The sequence below is a fragment of the Chinchilla lanigera genome, unplaced genomic scaffold (genome assembly GCF_000276665.1).
Source record: "Chinchilla lanigera isolate Chin_1 unplaced genomic scaffold, ChiLan1.0 scaffold00065, whole genome shotgun sequence".
Taxonomy (NCBI): Eukaryota; Metazoa; Chordata; class Mammalia; order Rodentia; family Chinchillidae; genus Chinchilla; species Chinchilla lanigera.
In genome coordinates, this window is record NW_004955466.1 from 3,007,032 (window position 1) to 3,024,328 (window position 17,297).

The 17,297-nt window shown below is 42.1% G+C and overlaps 2 protein-coding genes across 19 annotated transcripts in view; both read right to left on the bottom strand.

Annotated features, from left to right (window-relative positions):
• Positions 1 to 2,520, bottom strand: part of Fam71d (family with sequence similarity 71, member D) — a 41,014-nt gene extending 38,494 nt beyond the window's left edge. For 5 of the 9 annotated variants that reach the window (XM_013521938.1, XM_013521936.1, XM_013521937.1 and 2 more), the window contains exon 1: positions 2,336 to 2,519. The gene's annotated coding sequence lies outside the window, so the exon portion shown is untranslated. Of the gene's footprint in view, positions 1 to 2,335 lie in introns of all 9 variants that reach the window. The other 4 variants (XM_005399091.2, XM_013521935.1, XM_005399090.2 and 1 more) reach the window with 1 other exon arrangement.
• A 7,922-nt stretch (positions 2,521 to 10,442) lies between these two features.
• Gphn (gephyrin) overlaps positions 10,443 to 17,297 on the bottom strand; it is a 508,902-nt gene continuing 502,047 nt past the window's right edge. For all 10 annotated transcript variants that reach the window (XM_005399100.2, XM_005399099.2, XM_005399098.2 and 7 more), the window contains 2 exons: positions 12,909 to 13,005; positions 10,443 to 11,409 (listed from right to left, as the gene is read on the bottom strand). In XM_005399100.2, coding sequence (XP_005399157.1) covers positions 11,276 to 11,409; positions 12,909 to 13,005 — 231 coding nt within the window. In that variant the 3' untranslated portion in view covers positions 10,443 to 11,275. The remainder of the gene's footprint in view (positions 11,410 to 12,908; positions 13,006 to 17,297) is intronic.

Below are 17,297 nucleotides of genomic sequence, written 5' to 3' on the forward strand. Positions count from 1 at the left end.
ATATATATTTAATTGAATTGCAACACATGTATGTTGAATGAATGTGTGAACTAATGCAGAAAAGCACAGCAGGTTTCTATAGCCCATTTTTGGGGGCAAAGAACTGGCTTCATTTCACGGATTCACAGAATCTTTTGTTATAATTTGTTGTTCCAGGGATACGTACTAATCTTCCCAATCATAGTTTAGATTTCTTCAATACACATTTATGTCTTTTGGTAGGTCCGTCCAATGCCCTATGCATTACATCAAGTAAGCAAGATGCAGAGCACGTAGTGTAGATAAGAAAATGTGCTGCAGGGCAAGGACATGAAAAAGTCTTAAGCCTGTCAGAGATGAACCCAGACCTCTTCTACCACTGGCAGATGCTTTACAATCTTTGCTTTCTTTTTGTTTGTTTGCTTGGTGGTACCTGGGATTGAACCCAGGGCCTTTGCACTAAGCTGCCTTCTCAGCTCTTTTTTTGAGACAGGGTCTCACTAAATGGCTAAATTGCCCAGGCTGGGCTTGCATGTATCATCCTCCTCCCTCAGTCTCCCAGCGTCCTGGGATTACAGGTGTGCACCACCAGGCCTGGCTACCATTTCCTTTAATTTGGTGCCTTTCCTCCCCCTCAATCATTTTTCTCTGTTTTTTCCAATTCCAATCAAATGAACATTAATTTAATGGGTAGTTATATTGGGCTGTACTTTTCTGCAGAATAACAGTTGTAATTTTCATCTGAAAAAGATATTGTTGGTTACTTTTACTAAAAGAAAAGGTAGAGGGAGTCTATATCAAATCTGTTCACAGACCAGAAACCATCGCTAGCACGCAACTGGAAAATCAAGCACAAAGAAGCAACATCTGTGTAACTGTCAGGAGTGGAACTAATAAACCCTTTCCCTTAACTGTCCATGCCGTCCCCAGGACTGCCCCAGCTTGTCGCTGTTTCAAGGATGACCAAGGCACATTATTGGGCCAAGAACAGTATGGATGTGGGGTATGTTTATGCTGTATTGCTGGCAAGGTGTCTTTGTTTTCCCAGGAATAAATTCAATTGTCTGGAACTTTTTGGAAACGTGACAGCTTGAGTATTAATGATTATTGGGAAGAGGAGGGAGTGGTAACCTGGGGAGCCAGCAGAAAGCTATTTTGATTGGGCTTTCTGACTGCCTGATTCGGAGGGATGCTTATACCCCTAAAATGTGTTCGGTAAATGTTTGCTCCTTAGAGCTCCCATGGGGTCTTTTCAAACCTGTGGAAAAATTGAAAGAATTCTGTAGTGCCTACCCACCCACCCATCACCTAGATTCTTGTTTGGTCTTTTCCTTTTTATGGTATTACTTCTCATCTGTAGTTACACCATAGCTCTTAAATGATGTTTTTCTCTCACTCAGTAAAGCTGCTTTCTGTAATTCTTGGTGCTTCAGGTTAATTCTTCATGGCACTTTGAAGCATAGCATTTTATTTTATTTTTTTATTTTTATTTATTTTTTTTTTTTCCAATACCGGAAATCGAACTCACGACCTTGCGCTTGCCAGGCAGGCGCTGTGCTGCTGAGCTAAATCCCCAGCCCCTGAAGCATAGCATTTTACATAAGGGATTTTTTTTCAAGATTCTTAAAACTCTAATAAGTACATTTAAAGGCAGGTCCATCATGATTCTAGCTTGTAATTCTGGTTACATCCTTGAGGTCTGACTGTTTTGGTCTCCTTTCTCTTCACAATGGCTCCACCATTCCCCCAGCCTTCTAGCTCTGACCAGCAGGCCCTGCGTTCTGGATCTTTCCTCCCACTTGGATAACTAAAAATCGTGGTCATCAAAAGCCAGGTGGTGGCACATGCTTATAACCCCAGCATTTTGGGAGGCCGAGGTAGGAGGATCATAAATTCCAGCCCAGCCTAGGTAATTTTGTGAGAACTTGTCTCAAAGTAAAAAAATAAAAAAGGAGCTGGGGATGTATCTCAGTGCAAAAGTCCTGGGTTCAAATCCCACTATGAAAAAAAAAAGATGGACTTCCAAATTCTCAGTTACTAATGGCAGAAAATTGGGGTCACTGTTCAAAAAATAAAAATTTCAAAGTAATCCTGAAAGGATGCTTTTATTTAAAACTCAAATTGTCAAAGAGATCACATGAAAGAAAAGGAAATTCGGCCACCAGGCAATAGAACATCTCTGAGCTTCCTGATTGTTCTGGTTGAGGTAGGTGAAACGAAACTAGAAGGAAAAGAGGAAGATGGCAAGAAAGTGGACATTCTGCCCTCACAGGGTCAGTAGTAAGCGAACTGCCCCAGTCCTGCCCCCTCCGGCTCACACTCAGGTCTAGTAACCAACCAGTCACCAGACACTTACGCAGAAGTGAGGCTGAGACAGGTCCCTGGAAATCTCCTGGATGCCGACCAGGACGATGATGTCCAAAGAGTATGTTTCTGTTCTTCTCACATGTCCTTAGCAGAAGGTTTTCATGTCTCCTGGGCAGGCAGCTAACCACTTGGTAAAAGTACAGGCCAGGCTGCTCTGGGCATTGTTCTGTTGCTCCCGCATCATAATGTGTTGACATAGGTAGGCTCCGAAGTAAGAGGGCGGCAGTAGCTCAGAGGATTCCACCGCTCAGATGACTGCACAGCATCCTGGAGCCCAGACAGCTCGGGGGTGGTTCTGCCAGCCTGTGAAGATTTTAGGGGCTCCTTGGGGAGAAAAGCCAACCTAGCAATAATGACTCCGGAAAAGACATCATGCTGCGAAGATTGAAAATACTTCACAGCACCCATCATTCAGTTGATAATGTGTCATTCAGTCTCCCTAGACCTAATTTTCAGAGACATCTCTGAAGAAAAGCTTCAGGAGAACAGCATTCTTAGAGAGTGACTCTGCCTACAGGCAGAATTGACGGCTCTGATACACAGCTTGACTCTTTCATTTTTGGATCTCCAGCATGTACTGTATCCCAGACACATGCTAAATGGGCACTCAGGAATTTATTATTTATTTATTGTTTGTCTTTTTGAGACAGGGTCTCGCTTTGTAGCCCAGGCTGGTCTGGAACCTGAAACGATCCTCTTTTGCAGCAGCCTCCTGAGTGCTGAGGAATTGTTGATTGGACAGATGAATGAACAGATAAACACGTGACATTCTTTTTCTGGAAGTGTGTTCTCTTGAGAATGTGTGATTAGGTTGTTTGTCCTTGCTTTCCTGTGTGTTCAGGAGATTCCCCATCTCCCATCATCCTTTACTCTTATGTTTTAATCAAATGATGCAGATGCCCACCTGTCTAGCTACTCCACTACCTGCCTGTGAAGATGGAATCACAGGAGACACTAGCTGTCCACTCCTCCTCGGTGGGGGGCATTACCTTGGTGAAGTCACTTCATTTGGATCACTGTATTCCATATTTGAGTGCTTGATTTTGGCAGGGCCCAGATAGTATTTCAGTTTCTTAGAACCAACATGAACTACCCAAGTAACTTCCTACAACTGTAACTGCCATTTGGGGGCCGGGCTTGGTGGCACACGCCTGTAATCCCAGCATTCAGGAGGCTGAGTCAGGGGGATCGTTGTGAGTTTGAGACCAGCCTGGGCTACAAAGTGAACTCAAGGCTAGACTGAACTGCATAGCGAGAACCTGTCTCAAAAAAACAAAAACAAAACAACAAAAAACCCTGCCATTTGGGACCAGGTGTGGATGTCAGGAGCTGGTAGCAGGAATTCCCACAGGGTATGTATCAGGATACTTTCCTAGAAGCAGAGCCAGGCCTGAGGGATAGCTCCAGTATTTAATGACACGGGCTCTGTGAGAGCTCAACACATACAACTGGCTCAGCCTGCAGACAAAGGCAGCCTCTCCCTGGGAAGGCCTGAGGGCGTCCTGGGTAATTCTGCCTTAGACGCTCAGCGGCCGTGTTTTAGGCTGAGCACCATCTTTCAGATGGACAGATTCTTCCCTCTAGGACGTTGGCTACATTTCTAGTCACTGATTCCTCCATTCAGCCTGTGTATTGCATAATTACCACTTGCCAGGTCCTGTCCTTCCTGCTCCAGGGACAGGAAACATTTTTGCATAAATCTGATTTCTTTCTTTCAGCCTTGATGATATTGTTTCTGAAGAAGCTTGCTTAAAGCCTTTGGTATTACTTCATACTGATATATTAAAAAGTACAGAAATACCAAAAGAGGGAAATAAAAATTATAGTGTATTTTAATTATTTGCCTTTGAAATACTGATGCTCTTTAACAGCAACAAAACCTCAAACTGTATCTATGACTTCACTTGGCGATTTTGCCCTAAGTGCACTCGAAGCATTTATCAGTGCGGCTCGGGCCCCAGCCACCCTGTCTGTGCCGCGCAGGACTTGGGCCTGCTCGCTCGTGCTGTGTGGGGCCCTTTCGCCTGCCCGTGCTAAGCGCGGGACATGAAGGTTTCCTCCACCTTGCACCTCTGGCTCTCTGAGGAGCGCTGCGCAAGGTCTATTCTGCTGGTCAGCTGAGTAATGAGTATCATTATCCACCCTGCGCTGTAAAGATGAACAGCCTCTGTCCTCAGAGAACTCACCATTAAGCGGGGAAGGAAGCAAAACATGTACGCAAATTATTTTAACGTGATGTAGTAAAAGACAGAGGGAAGCCCAGTGAACTCCGGGAGCCCTGCTGGGAGGCGCACTTGGTCCACTTTGGGGATTTAAGGAAGGCTTGCTGGGGAAGGTAGTGCTGAAACTGAACTTTTTTTTGTGGTGCCACCTGAGCAAGCTCTACCACCGAGCTACATTCCTCGCCTTCAAGTCTTGGAAGATTAGTCACCTTCATCGAAGGCAAAGCCGCATCGCATAACAGGGTTTGAGGGAGTAACTGCAAGTGCTTTGGTCTTACATGAAACTGGAAGGGAGAGAGAATGGCGTTGGGGAGGAAGGCCCTGGTTGTGGAGGGCTCCGAATAGTATCACTGGGGGCTTCACTCCTCGGCCGCAGCGGGGTTCTAGTAGTGCTACATAAGTCGATCTACGTTCTGGGTTGGTCCCCTGGCTACACTGCAAAGGACAGATCTGGGGAGAACAACGCTGGAGACGCGGAGACCAAGGCAGTGGTAGCAAGACTGGGAGGCAGGGGATTGATTTAGAACGGTGAGTGACTCACTGCGTGTGGAGAGTCAGAGAGATGACTCAGAAATTCCTGGTCTGGGACACTGGATAAGGGATGATGCCATTAAGCAGGAAACAATAGAGAGACAGAGGAACAGGTGTAGGAGGCAGAGAACACGCCGCTTGTTTAGCTGCAGGAGCCCTTGTTTAGCATGGCGCCTTCCGTGCGGTGTTTCGTGAATGACTGACGGGCCCTCCGAGGGCGGCATGTCACGAGGTGTCAGCCCATCGTCTGGTGAACAGCGTGACTCCATTCCATCTCCCCCGCCTTCCGGCCCCCTCCCCACCTCTCTCATGATGCCTGTCTCCTTGCTGACATAGCCCTCTTCAAGCCCTTTGCTCCGTCTGAAATCATTGCCCAGCTCCTCACACATGGGGCTTATTGTTATTCTTCAGACCTAGCTCACGTGTCACCTGTTTGGAGAGCGGTTTCTCAGTCACTTGATGAACGATGATCTCTCCGCTCCCAACCCCCACCGCAGCGCGGCGCTTCTCTCTCCACCTGGCTTTCCGTTGCTTCCACAATAGGTTGTATTAGGCTCGCTGGAGCTTGGAAAGCGGTAGGAGGGGAGAAGGGAGTCCCGCGCCTTCCTGTTGCCTGGTTGTTTCTGTCAGTGTCGCCTGGCAACAGCAAATGGTAGAAGCCTGAAAAAAATTTATTGAACTCAGAATCAGCAGCTGAGCAGCTATCCTGAGCCCTATCTCCGAACTGTCCGATCTGAGGTTCTAGATCCAACCACCTTAACCCTTCCCTCCCAGCCCTCCGCCTAGCTGTGGCAGTTGCCTCCTCTAGTTATTATCCCTAATACCTGCTTCCCGTTGAGCTTTTCCAGGCCTCCAGCATCTGTTTAACTTACTCCTATATTAAAATCTCTCTTTTGGGCCTGGGATATAGCTCAGCGGCACAGCGCCTGCCTGGCAAGTGCAAGGTCGTGAGTTCGATTCCCGGTACCGGAAAAAAAAAAAATCTCTCTTTTGAAACCGTTAACATGATTTTTTGTCTTTAAGAAAAGGTCTAGACCCTTCCACAACTGACTCTGACTTAGATTTTTCACTCCGTCTAACATATCACTGGCTTTTCATAGACTTTTCCTAGTCTGTACTTAAAATACCTGTATTTTTTGTTTCTCATAGTTTATTTCCTCTACTTGGATATCAGAAACTTTGGTGCATTCATCATTATATTCTCAGTGCCGGCCATGGAGCCTGGCATACTGTAAGAATTTGCTATTTAAATATCTTATTACAAAAGATCACACAAAAAATGTTGGTAACTGCCTATATCAAAAAAAAAAAAAAAAAAAAAAAAAAAAAAAAAAAGAAAAAAAAGGTCAAAATTGATTAATTCTTTAACCTTTTGGTTTTAGGCCAAGTTATCAATAAACTCTAACAATATAATTGTCTCAGAGAGTCAAGTTTAATACTTCTTATAAACATGCTAAAATATAAGGCATTACTTAACTTAGACCCACCGTTAGGACAACAAAATACACAGTTTATTTGCTTTGAATTTTGTGCTTACATAAACCACCACTTTCTATAAGTGGGAAAGATAATTACTTACCTTGTTAGGGTTTTGTGGAGGTCAAGAGTTGAGAATTGGTGAGATCTACAAAGTTCTATTTCTGAGCAAATTAAGTAAAATTAATAAGAAATCTACTTGCTATAACATACAACATTTAATAACATTTACTTAGTTATCATAACCTGCTTATATTTTTTCATTGTATAATATGGTTTGAAACAATCAAAACGTAGAACCTCAAAATCTGGTTTTTACATAGCTCTAAGAATCTCAAAACAACCTCTATAGTTCTTTCAAGTACAGTCTACTAAGACAAAAAACTGGCAATATGTAACATGTTATATATGATTAATTCTTAAAACAATTTTGGGCAAATAAATGTGAATAGATTAAGTGACAATAATGTTCACTATGGTAGGTTGAATCATGTAATTAATCTTTAACATTCAAATCTCCCTGTGTCCACTCTGCATGTGTTCATATATTTTCTGTTTTGTAACCCAGAAGGAAAAATGTCCTTCTCACCTTCAGATTAACTGAGCGACCAGGGCCCCTGAATTCAGCCCTTCTTAAAATCTTTCTCCACTTCGGAACCTGGTATTACCTCTCTCATATGTTTAGCACTTTTGTTTCTCCCTTTTCAAAACCACAAATAAAAATCTTCCTTCCATCTTGTTATCAGTTCAGCCTACTGTCTTATATTATTTCTTTTCTCATGTACAAGTTCCAAAGAAATCACATTCACAGTTTCTATCTTGCAATTTTTTTATTATAATTTTTTGCTGAAATTGCACTCTTACAGCTCACAAATGCTTAACTGGTCAAGAAATACATTTCCTTTGCGTTTGACAGTTGATTCTCCTTTCTTCTTGAGATTTTCCTCGTGGTTTGTGGGATACTGAACCCCACTTCTTCTCTTCAGTGAACTACTATTCCCTTCATTCCATTCATGGCTTTTCCCTCTGAACACCCCAAGGCCCCGTCCTCTTTTCTTGGCATGCCTTTTCTTGGCAATCCTGTTCATCTACTCTTAAAAATCACACATGTGAGTGATCTCCGAGGCTGTAACCAACTAATCTCTTATCAGCTCCTACCTGAACCTTCAAATGCTAACGGGACACGGCTCCCTTAGGACAGAACTCCTATGGCATCTCAAACACATGTCCACGCTCATCAGCTCCTCCACAAAATCTATTTTTCCGATGTTCTTATTACTCATCTAACATTTTTTGAGCCAGCCGACTGAAGACTGAATCATCTCTCCAATAACTTCCTTCCCAAAACTTGACATCCGTCATTAGGTTTTTTTATGCTCATCTTCAGAAGCACATTCATCTGTCCCCGTGGTGGTGAACCTATGGCAGATATGCCACAGAAGCCTGCACCATCTGATCTAAAAGGTTCACCATCACCGATCCCCATTATCATCACCTCCACTGCTTACCTGCATAACCTTACTCACTTAACTGGTGCCCCTCAAGCTCTCCGTCTCCTTTGTCCTGCTCGATGCTGTCAGAGGATTTCCCCTAAAAGACAGCTCTGATCATGTGTCTTCCCTGATGAAAAAAATCTCTTAACAGTTTTAATTATGTTTAGAATCAATCTAGACTTCTTAACTTGGTATTCAAAAGCTTTATAGTTTAGGCCCTAAATATGTGCTTTTTAGTCTTACCGTATCTTATATTAACTTTCTGTATCAGCTTAGTACTTAAGAGTATGACTCCGGGCTGGGGATGTAGCTCAGTGGCATAAGCACTTGCCTGGCAAGCCTGAGGTCATGAGTTCAACTCCCGGTACCAAAAAAAAAAAAAAAAAAAAGAGTATGGACTCTGGAGCCAGATTGCTAAATTTGAATCCTTGCCTTTCCTGTTAGCTGTGTGACTGTGGGCAAGCTTTGTAAATCTCTGTGCCTTAGTTTTCTCATCTGTCATATGGGAATAAGAACCCTAGAAATGTAGGGTTAAATTAAAATGAAAAGTGTTTAGAATACAGCCTGGCATACAGTAAACTCCATGTAATGTACTTCACTGAACAAATATTTACTGATGCCTACACATATGTACATATGCCAGCAACTCTTCTGAGGATTTGGGGTAATATCAATGAATAAAATAAGCAAGAATCCCTGCTTTCGTGGAGCTTACCTTCCATAATGATAATTACTAAAATTGCATAATTCTCAGTTGGGTGTGGTGGCACATGCCTGTAATCCCAGCACTCAGGAGGCTGGTGCAGGAGGAGTGCTGTAAATTCAAAGCCAGACTGGGCTACATAGTGAGTTCAAGGCCTGCCTGAACCACATAGTAAGACTTATCTCAAAAAACCAAAACAAAAATAATTTGCATAATTCTTTCATTTTGGAATATCTTTCTTCTTGTATCACCTTAAATCTTCTGCTTGCTTGTTTTTGAACAGGGCCTTGCCATGTAGTTCAGGCAGGACTTTAACTCACTTTATAGCCCAGGGTGGGCTCAAACTTGAAGTGATCCTCCTGCCTCAGCCTCCTGAGTGCTGGGATTACAGGCTTGCGCCACCATGCCGAGCACTGCATCATCTGAATTCTTCCCTTCCTTCAAGTCCCACTAAAAGGCCACCTCATGCCTTGACATTTTACCCTAGAGAAGCTGTAATCTGAACTTCTCCATCTCTTGCAGTTTGTATTATGGAATTTATCATATTCTACATACTCTCGGGTCCTACCAGATACATATACAGCATTACGGTGACTTGCACTTGTTTTTGTTGTCCCTGATGGGGTGCAGTATCGGTTATTCTGCCCTTGTTTCTGTAAGTAGCACTGTGATATACTTTGTACTCAAGCACACGGTAGATGCTTAATAAATATTTCTTGAATGAGTGAGGGTAAAGCACTCTGCACGTGCTTTTTATTTGACCTGTATTAAGCAGTGTTTTTTTTCAATTGTACACACAGTAGAAAATTTAAAATGGAACATTTTATTTATAACTCTGGAATTGTCAAGCAGCATTACTAAATATTTGTTGCTTACTACTTGCCTCTCTCACTATCACTTGCACCTTGTTTCCTAGTCTGCAGGTCTTCATAGTTTGCTTCAGTAAGCACACGCTACAGCATATTGTTTCTCTCTGCTACCACCATTTGAAAAGTACCCCTTAGACTTTATGAAACAGACAGAGCAGACAGAATACATTTTATTTGTTGTATTTTCAGTGGTCAGCACAGATTTCCCCCCCTTTTCACTTCTTTTCAAATACAGTAAAAGAAAAATTTCATGCACTCACCTGAAAATTTCTGGTTCATTACTTATTTTTTCTTTAATTTCCAAAAACTGTAGATGTTTAAAATTGGATTTTATGGCATCTAAAATAGGCATTAATTTTTTTCTAAGTCAAGCATCTTTCCTCTAAACATGCTTACTATTCTGCAGCTGCAACCTGGAAGACCAGCCTAACTGCTGGCTCTTTTACTTTCTAGTGCATTTTTTCACGGTGCCGTACATCAGGTTTCTGTTCTTCCTAAGCATTACGGTAATGTATGGAGTTACGTCATACCACACTGTACCTCCCTCTCACATTTTAACCTTGATAGACTATTTGACCTGCTACTTTTTTTTTTTTTAAATTCTTTTTTTTTTTGGTTTTTCTCCGGTACCGGGAACCGAACTCACGACCTTGCGCTTGCCAGGCAGGCGCTTTTGCCGCTGAGCTAAATCCCCAGCCCCTTGACCTGCTACTTTTATCCAAGGAGATACCTATAAGAATGACATGAAAATCCTCTCTCTCTCTCTCTCTTTTTTTTTAAATAACAAGGCCAACACAATAAATTTTTAAATAATGATCAAGGATTTTTTTTATTCATTAAGTTTCAGTATCATTACAGAAAATGTTATGGTACAGAGTTGTTTAACATTATTTTCTCTTTGCTCTTGATTTCCACATGAATGCTGGTAACACTAATATCTGTACAAGATCAGTCTTTGATTTTATTTTTTTTCTGTACAATTTTAAATGTATTGGTTAAAAAGGCTGTCAGCACTTAAGGAAGCATTTTCCCCCAGTTTGTTTGTTCAAATAAAAGGTACCCATTTACTGCCCAAGAGTACTGTGCCACGGGGCTGTGAGGGTGGGAAACATCCCTGACTCCGCAGGGACTGTTCCTGAGGCAGCCGGGCCTCTACCCCATCACTCTCCTTTTGGCACGGTCACATAAACACGAGATATATGATAAAGAACAAGCAAAAGCTCTCTGTAAAGCAGTTATGAAGCATACTAAGAAGGGAAATCCAAGTGTTGCCTACACTAGTATAAATAAGCAGACAGCCTTGATTTAAGAGCATAAGTAGTTGTATTTTAAAGATGAGAAAAACACAAGTTCTGCAGGCACCTACTGCTGTCTACTAAAAGCTATCGCTATCAGACCTAGCATTGAACACACAAAGCAATTTGCAAGAAAGGAAAAATTTGCTTTGATATAATCTGTTAAGATTTATTCTTAGGTTTTTTTCTTTAAAAGGTATTTAAATTCATTTGAAATATAGTTCAAGATGTTGACTATACAGATCAACTTTTATCCAAATCAGAAAAACTAGCTGTACCGTTGCATATTACAGTCAATGATATGTGGACATGCATCGAAGCTTTCTCCTGCCAGTGACCATCATAGCCGTCCAATGACCATGACATCCACCACCTCGCCCTTGTGGAGTTCCACGTACTGCTCTGTCTTTGGAGGTAGCATCAACAATCCATTGGCACTGCGCATGCTCATCAGACGACTGCTCATCTGATTCCCTGGAAAGAAACACTCTTATTACAGCGGCATAAGCAGTATGATGTGCACACCCGAAGCCCTCGTAGACTTTCTCAGCACAAAAACTGACACACAGCAATGCAGGATTTCAAGAGGAAGAGAGATGATCGACTTCCTGGTGCCTTTCTTAGGTAGCTTGTGAACTGTATCCTACACCTTCTCACCTTGAGAATAAACATTAGAAATTCTTGTTTGAAAGAGTAAAATTTGGATTTTATAGTATTGCTCAAAATGTCACACCACTTCTTAATTCAGCCTGAAATGTCACGTGCCTGAAAAGAGAGGTTTAAAAACCTATAATAAGGATAATACCAGCAGCACCTACCATTTCTTTACTAAGTGCCAGATAAGGTACTAGTCACTTTACCTAATTATCTTACTTGACTCTCACAAGATTAAAAAGTCTGAGATAATCTGCTTGGGGTCCTGCTAGGCAGGTTGGTCAGTTTAAATGTAGGTCTCTTGGATGGCAAAGCCCACTAGTCACTATGTTAGTTGATATTTGCAGTTGATAGGACTTTGTTTAAAGGCTAATACAATTTCTGTAGAGTTGCTTCAAAGGTTAGGCAAAAAAATATGACTAGAGAAGGTGTAAATGTTTAAAGCCTAGAGCAGTGGTGGAGGTTGTGCAGAGAACACAGTGCACTTGGAAAATGTTCTTGACATTCTACTATTTCCATCACTTTCACCTTATGTTTTTAGCCCATGAAGTCTAGGGGTTGAGATGCTCTGGTGAAAAGGGAAGAGAAGGCTAAGGAGTGAGAGGATGGAGGCAAAAGCCTGCTCTTAGGGGCTCTGAGGACAGAGACCCCTCATCTATGGGAAGTCGTTTTCTTAACTTTAGAACTCTAAATTATCAGTATTCATTTTTCTGCCCTTAAACTTTACCAATATCTACCTCATAATAAAGTCTACAGGGATCATATTATAAATGAGGCTTTTATCTCACATTTCAGAGTGAAACAGCTACGGGGTCCTCCTTTTCCTACAGCCAAAGTTACACTCAGAACATTGCTTGAACTAACAGATCAAAATCTTATGTCATTCTTTATTTTTTTATTTTTTATTTTATTTTAAAGAGTAAAAGAAGGATAACATAATAATAGGGGGACTTACCAAATTACAGACAAAGTGGTAGGAAATTATCAATGGTTATTGTTTTACACATTGTTATCTACAAGATAGTTTCTCAAGAAAACAAATAGACAAATAATAGTGAGTTACATACAAAAGAGGTAGGAGATTATCAATAATCTTATGTCATTCTAAATCTGTATTTCAAATGTTTACCTAGAAAAGATGGATCAGTGAAATAACCATTTGTTTTTACTCTTGTCCTGTATGCTATACTATTTAGGAATAATTTAGCTCACTTAACCTTTCCAGAAGAAGAGAATATGTAACAACTACAATAATCTGCATAAAGAGAAGGCCTTCTAGAGTGCGTGCGAAGGGGCACCGGCAAGCGTGAGGGGCTGACCTGTACTCTGTGCCCAGGGCAGAGGCTCTTGGTGATGCCAGGTCAGTATGCAGCGATGGTATTCTGGGCGAGGGTCCAGCTTTACATCACACGACAACTACAGGATAAAGAGGAGATGAAAGTAAACTTGGTCACCTGATCCCTTCTCAAAACTATAAAGTGTTGGAGGTTGGACGGAGACTATGGTGGGCACGGAACACATTCCTGGCATTCTGCTGTTCCCATCACTTTCACCTTATATTTTTAGCCCATGAAGTCCAGGGGTTGACTTGCTCTGGTGAAAAGAGAAAAGAAGGCTAAGAAGCCAGTGTTTGTAGTGGGGGAAAGGACAGACAAAAAGGTAAGCCTGAAGTCTGCGCTTAGGGGTTCTGAGGACAGAGGCCCCTGGTCTCTAACGTAGGTCTCTTCATACTGAAAATAGAAGCGGCAGATCTGAACAAACACAGATGAACTCAGTGTCCTTTCACCGTCCTTTACAAAGGACCTACTATGCGTTAGGCACGGTTCAGTCACCCAATTAATTATACAACTACTTCCAGCACAAAACTATCTTCACTTGACATTGCTCACATTTATCTTTCCTGGTGGGGTAACCCGCCCTTTATTCCTAAATCACTCTGTGCTTCTATCTCTGCATCTGTGTGTGTGTGTGTTCCCCAGTACTAAACTACAAGAGCCACTCACAAGAACGTTTTGTTCTACTTGCTGTTTTGCAGTGCCGGAGAGCGAACTCCGGGCATGCGAGGCAGGAGCTTTCCCCTGTGCTACGCCCGCAGCCCTCCCACGGCCGTTTTATTTGCTAGTAGCTCAAGGTTTCCTCCTGTGGCAATGGCCCTCACTGGCTCAGGTTAGCACAGTGTATCGTGCCCTGGGTGGAGATATCAGGTACCTAGGTTCTTCTCCCAGCTTTACTGCTAACGGCCTTCCAGATTAGCAAGGGATTTTGCTTTCCTGTGCCCGTTTGTTCACCTACAAAACGGGGTTGTGTTACATAATGGCTAAAACGTCTTCCAGCTTTACGATACTAACACGTAGAAATCGCTACTTTCCAGGGAATCTGAATGCTTATTTTGTTTTAAAGGACGACATTTATGTAAATTTAAGAAGTCAAGGGCATCAAATTATAGTGAATCAGTTTTCTTTCATAGCCTCTTAACAAAGAGCTTTTGCAACTAGGAATGAAGCAGATTAGATTTTTGAGGCACTTTACAAGATACCTTTTTTTTGGAGACAGAGACCTGCCACGTAGTTTAGGCCGGGCTTGAACTCAGTATGCAGCTTAGGCTGGCCTCAAACTGGTGGCAATTCTCCTGCCTTAGCCTCCTGAGTGCTGGGATTATAGGTATGCACCACCATGCCTGGCCAAAATACTTTATTAACCAATATATTTATTTGTACTGACATAGTTATTCTGGTTTATTACATTGCTTTGTTTAAGAAAGCACTTGTTTACTAGGAGCCTCAATGCTTTAAAAATGATTAATTGCCTGAAAGTAAACACATACTTTTGTGAATAATTATAACCAGTTGATGTTTCACTTCTGAAGATTTATCCTGTTTATTAAAAATTGGGCAGTAGACTGTGGACCAGAAGTGTTTCCTCTGTCTTCATTGAATAGTTGCCTAACATAGTAATCACTCCATAGTAGAAACTATTATTTGCTGTAGTATATTTTATAGTTTATATGTAAATGTCTATGGGACACAAGTAGCTCAAAGAAGTCTAGAGAATGAGATGACAAGCCCTAGACTGAAGAGAAAAAAACCGTATGAGATACAGCTGATAAAGGAATGCATTCAAAATATGTAAACAATTCTTAAAATTTAACAATATGAAAATGAATAATCCAATTTCAAAAAACGGGCCAAGACCTCAACAAACACTTCACCAAAGGACTTACACAGGTGGAAAATAAGCAAGCACGTGAAAAGATGTTCAGTATCATGTGCCATTACAGAACTGCATGTTGAAACAATAAGATACTAGCACACATTTATTCAAAGGGCAAAAATCTAAAACACAATACAAAATGCCGACAAGGACGTGAAGTAAAAGGAGCTCTGATGCACTGGTTGTGGGATTAGAAATGGTAGAGCCTCTTTGGAAGACTGTTTGGTGGTTTGTTAGAAACAATTTTACCAGACAACGCAGCAGCGATGCTCTTTGGCATTTCCCCAAGTGAAGTGAAAACTTACGTGCACATAAGAGCCTGCACTGGAGGTTCATAACAGTTTTGTTCAAGAGTATCAAGACTTGGAAGTAACCAAGATGCCCTTCAGCAGGTGAGTATATACATAAACCACAGTACATCCAGACAATATATATTATTGAGCACTAAAAAAGAATGAGCTATGAAATACATGAAAGAAAAGTAAGTACACATTACTAAGTGAAAGAAGTCCATCTGAAAAGGTTGCACACTACATGATTCCAACGGTATCATATTCAGAGACAGGAAAGCAATCAATGGCTGACAGCGGTTGTTGGAGGGAGGGATGAACAGGCTGAGTACAAAGGATTTTTAGGACAGTGGCACTATTCCATATGGTACTGTGATGCCATTACACGCTTGTGAAAACCCATGTACTAGACAACACCAAGAGTGGCCTGAAATGTGACCGACAGATTCTAGGTGATGCTGTCAGCGCAAACGTACGGCGCAGGTGCCTGACGTTAACAGTAGGGCGGTCAGGCATGTGTACAGACAGGGCGTACACAGGAGCTCTTTGTTCTTTTTGATCAAATTTGGTATGAACCTAAAGTGCTCTAACAGTAAAATTTATTCATTAAAAAGGTAAAATATTCTGTTTTTTTCTTTGTCTTGTTCCTCTGATAGAGAAGTAACCTCAAAGTGCCTTTGGAAAGGCTTCACAGGAGATGTGACGTCTGAGTCTCACAACTGTGCAATTTATCAAGCTAAGAAAGAAATGGTGGTGGTGAAGAAAGAGCCACGAAGAAGAAACGCAGAAGTGGGCGAGGAACTTCACGTTCCTTCTGGAAGCTGCACTTAGCTTGGTAGGGTCAGAGCGTGGGATGGGAGCCGGAGAAGGAAAACCTTGGGGTAGAGGGCCGTCTAAGTCCTTTCGAGGAGTCTGGATTTCATCTAAATGGTACCTTGGGAGGCACTGAAGGGTTTTACTTGGAGACAGATTATTAGAGTTAGACATCAAAGAGATTTAAGAAGAGACAAGATTAGAAGAAGGGAAGTCATTACATATGCCCAAAGCTATAATACTAGTACATGTTGGATCCATCATACAAACCCAGGTTTATTTCGCCTCAAAACTCCGGGGACCTGGATGGAGGGTAGCTGAGAAAACTGGTGAAAATGTGGAAGATTGCAGTAAGGAATAGATAGAGTTGGTCCATTACATATAAAAAGACAGGTAAAGGGAGCTCTGGCCCCTACTGAACTGATAAAGTGATGACTAAAATAGGTATACACTCTCCTTAGTTGTGCTTAGTGCTCTGGGAATAAAAGTGAAGGACAAAGAAAGGGGATTAAGCCAAGTCTGTGGATCCTCTGAGTGTGTTAATAATGGAAGAGGAAAAGAAGTTGAGACTGCTGGAGAAAGTCGTATGGTACATGGTATCACACACATACTGCATGTATCACAACTTTCGCAGATGAAGGAAGTTGTGAGTCAGAGGGGCTTATGGACTGAGGAAGGAAGGTAGAGGTCATAGGAGTGAAATTTACACTAGATTTCATGTCTGCTGATGGGGAATTTGCTGTTATTCCTAAATGGAGTACCTAAGTGGTGCACCAACGTTGGTGATTTATGAGATGGAGCAGTTTAGGATAAAGAAAAGGATTTGTATGTGAACTGCTGAAGTAGAAATAAAATAGAACCATGGAGGTAAAGCACCTGATGGGCAGAGGCAAGGTAGAGAGGAACACTATTAACAACTGCCAAAGACCTCCATGTCTGTGGGGAATACTCTGTGAGAGGTTTGATGACAGTGATGGTGTGTGCACGCGCACGTGTGTGTGTGTGTGTGTTTCAGAAGACTCAGGAGAACAGGTTGGGACTGAGAGAGCCACACCATGAAGGAGAGTTTGTGAGGAACAGATGTCCGAAGGGGATTCTGTTCTGGGGAGACGCCCCAGGCAACACACATGAGACCCTGGGGAGTGCTACAGGCTGTATCTCAGCTGGGTCTGATGGAAGCTTCTGAAGAGGGCCTGAAGGAGGATGACCACACTAACTCTTCCATATGTGCTGTAAGAGTTAGGAGGCATTGTTTCCATTAGTATACCGCAGAGGGGCTTGAGCACATTTATCCTATAAATCATCTGTCTAAAACCTACCACATAACTTTAAAATTCAGACACATGCTGGTGTGGGTCATTTTCAAAAATTTCCGCAGTTCCTTAGCCCAGTTTT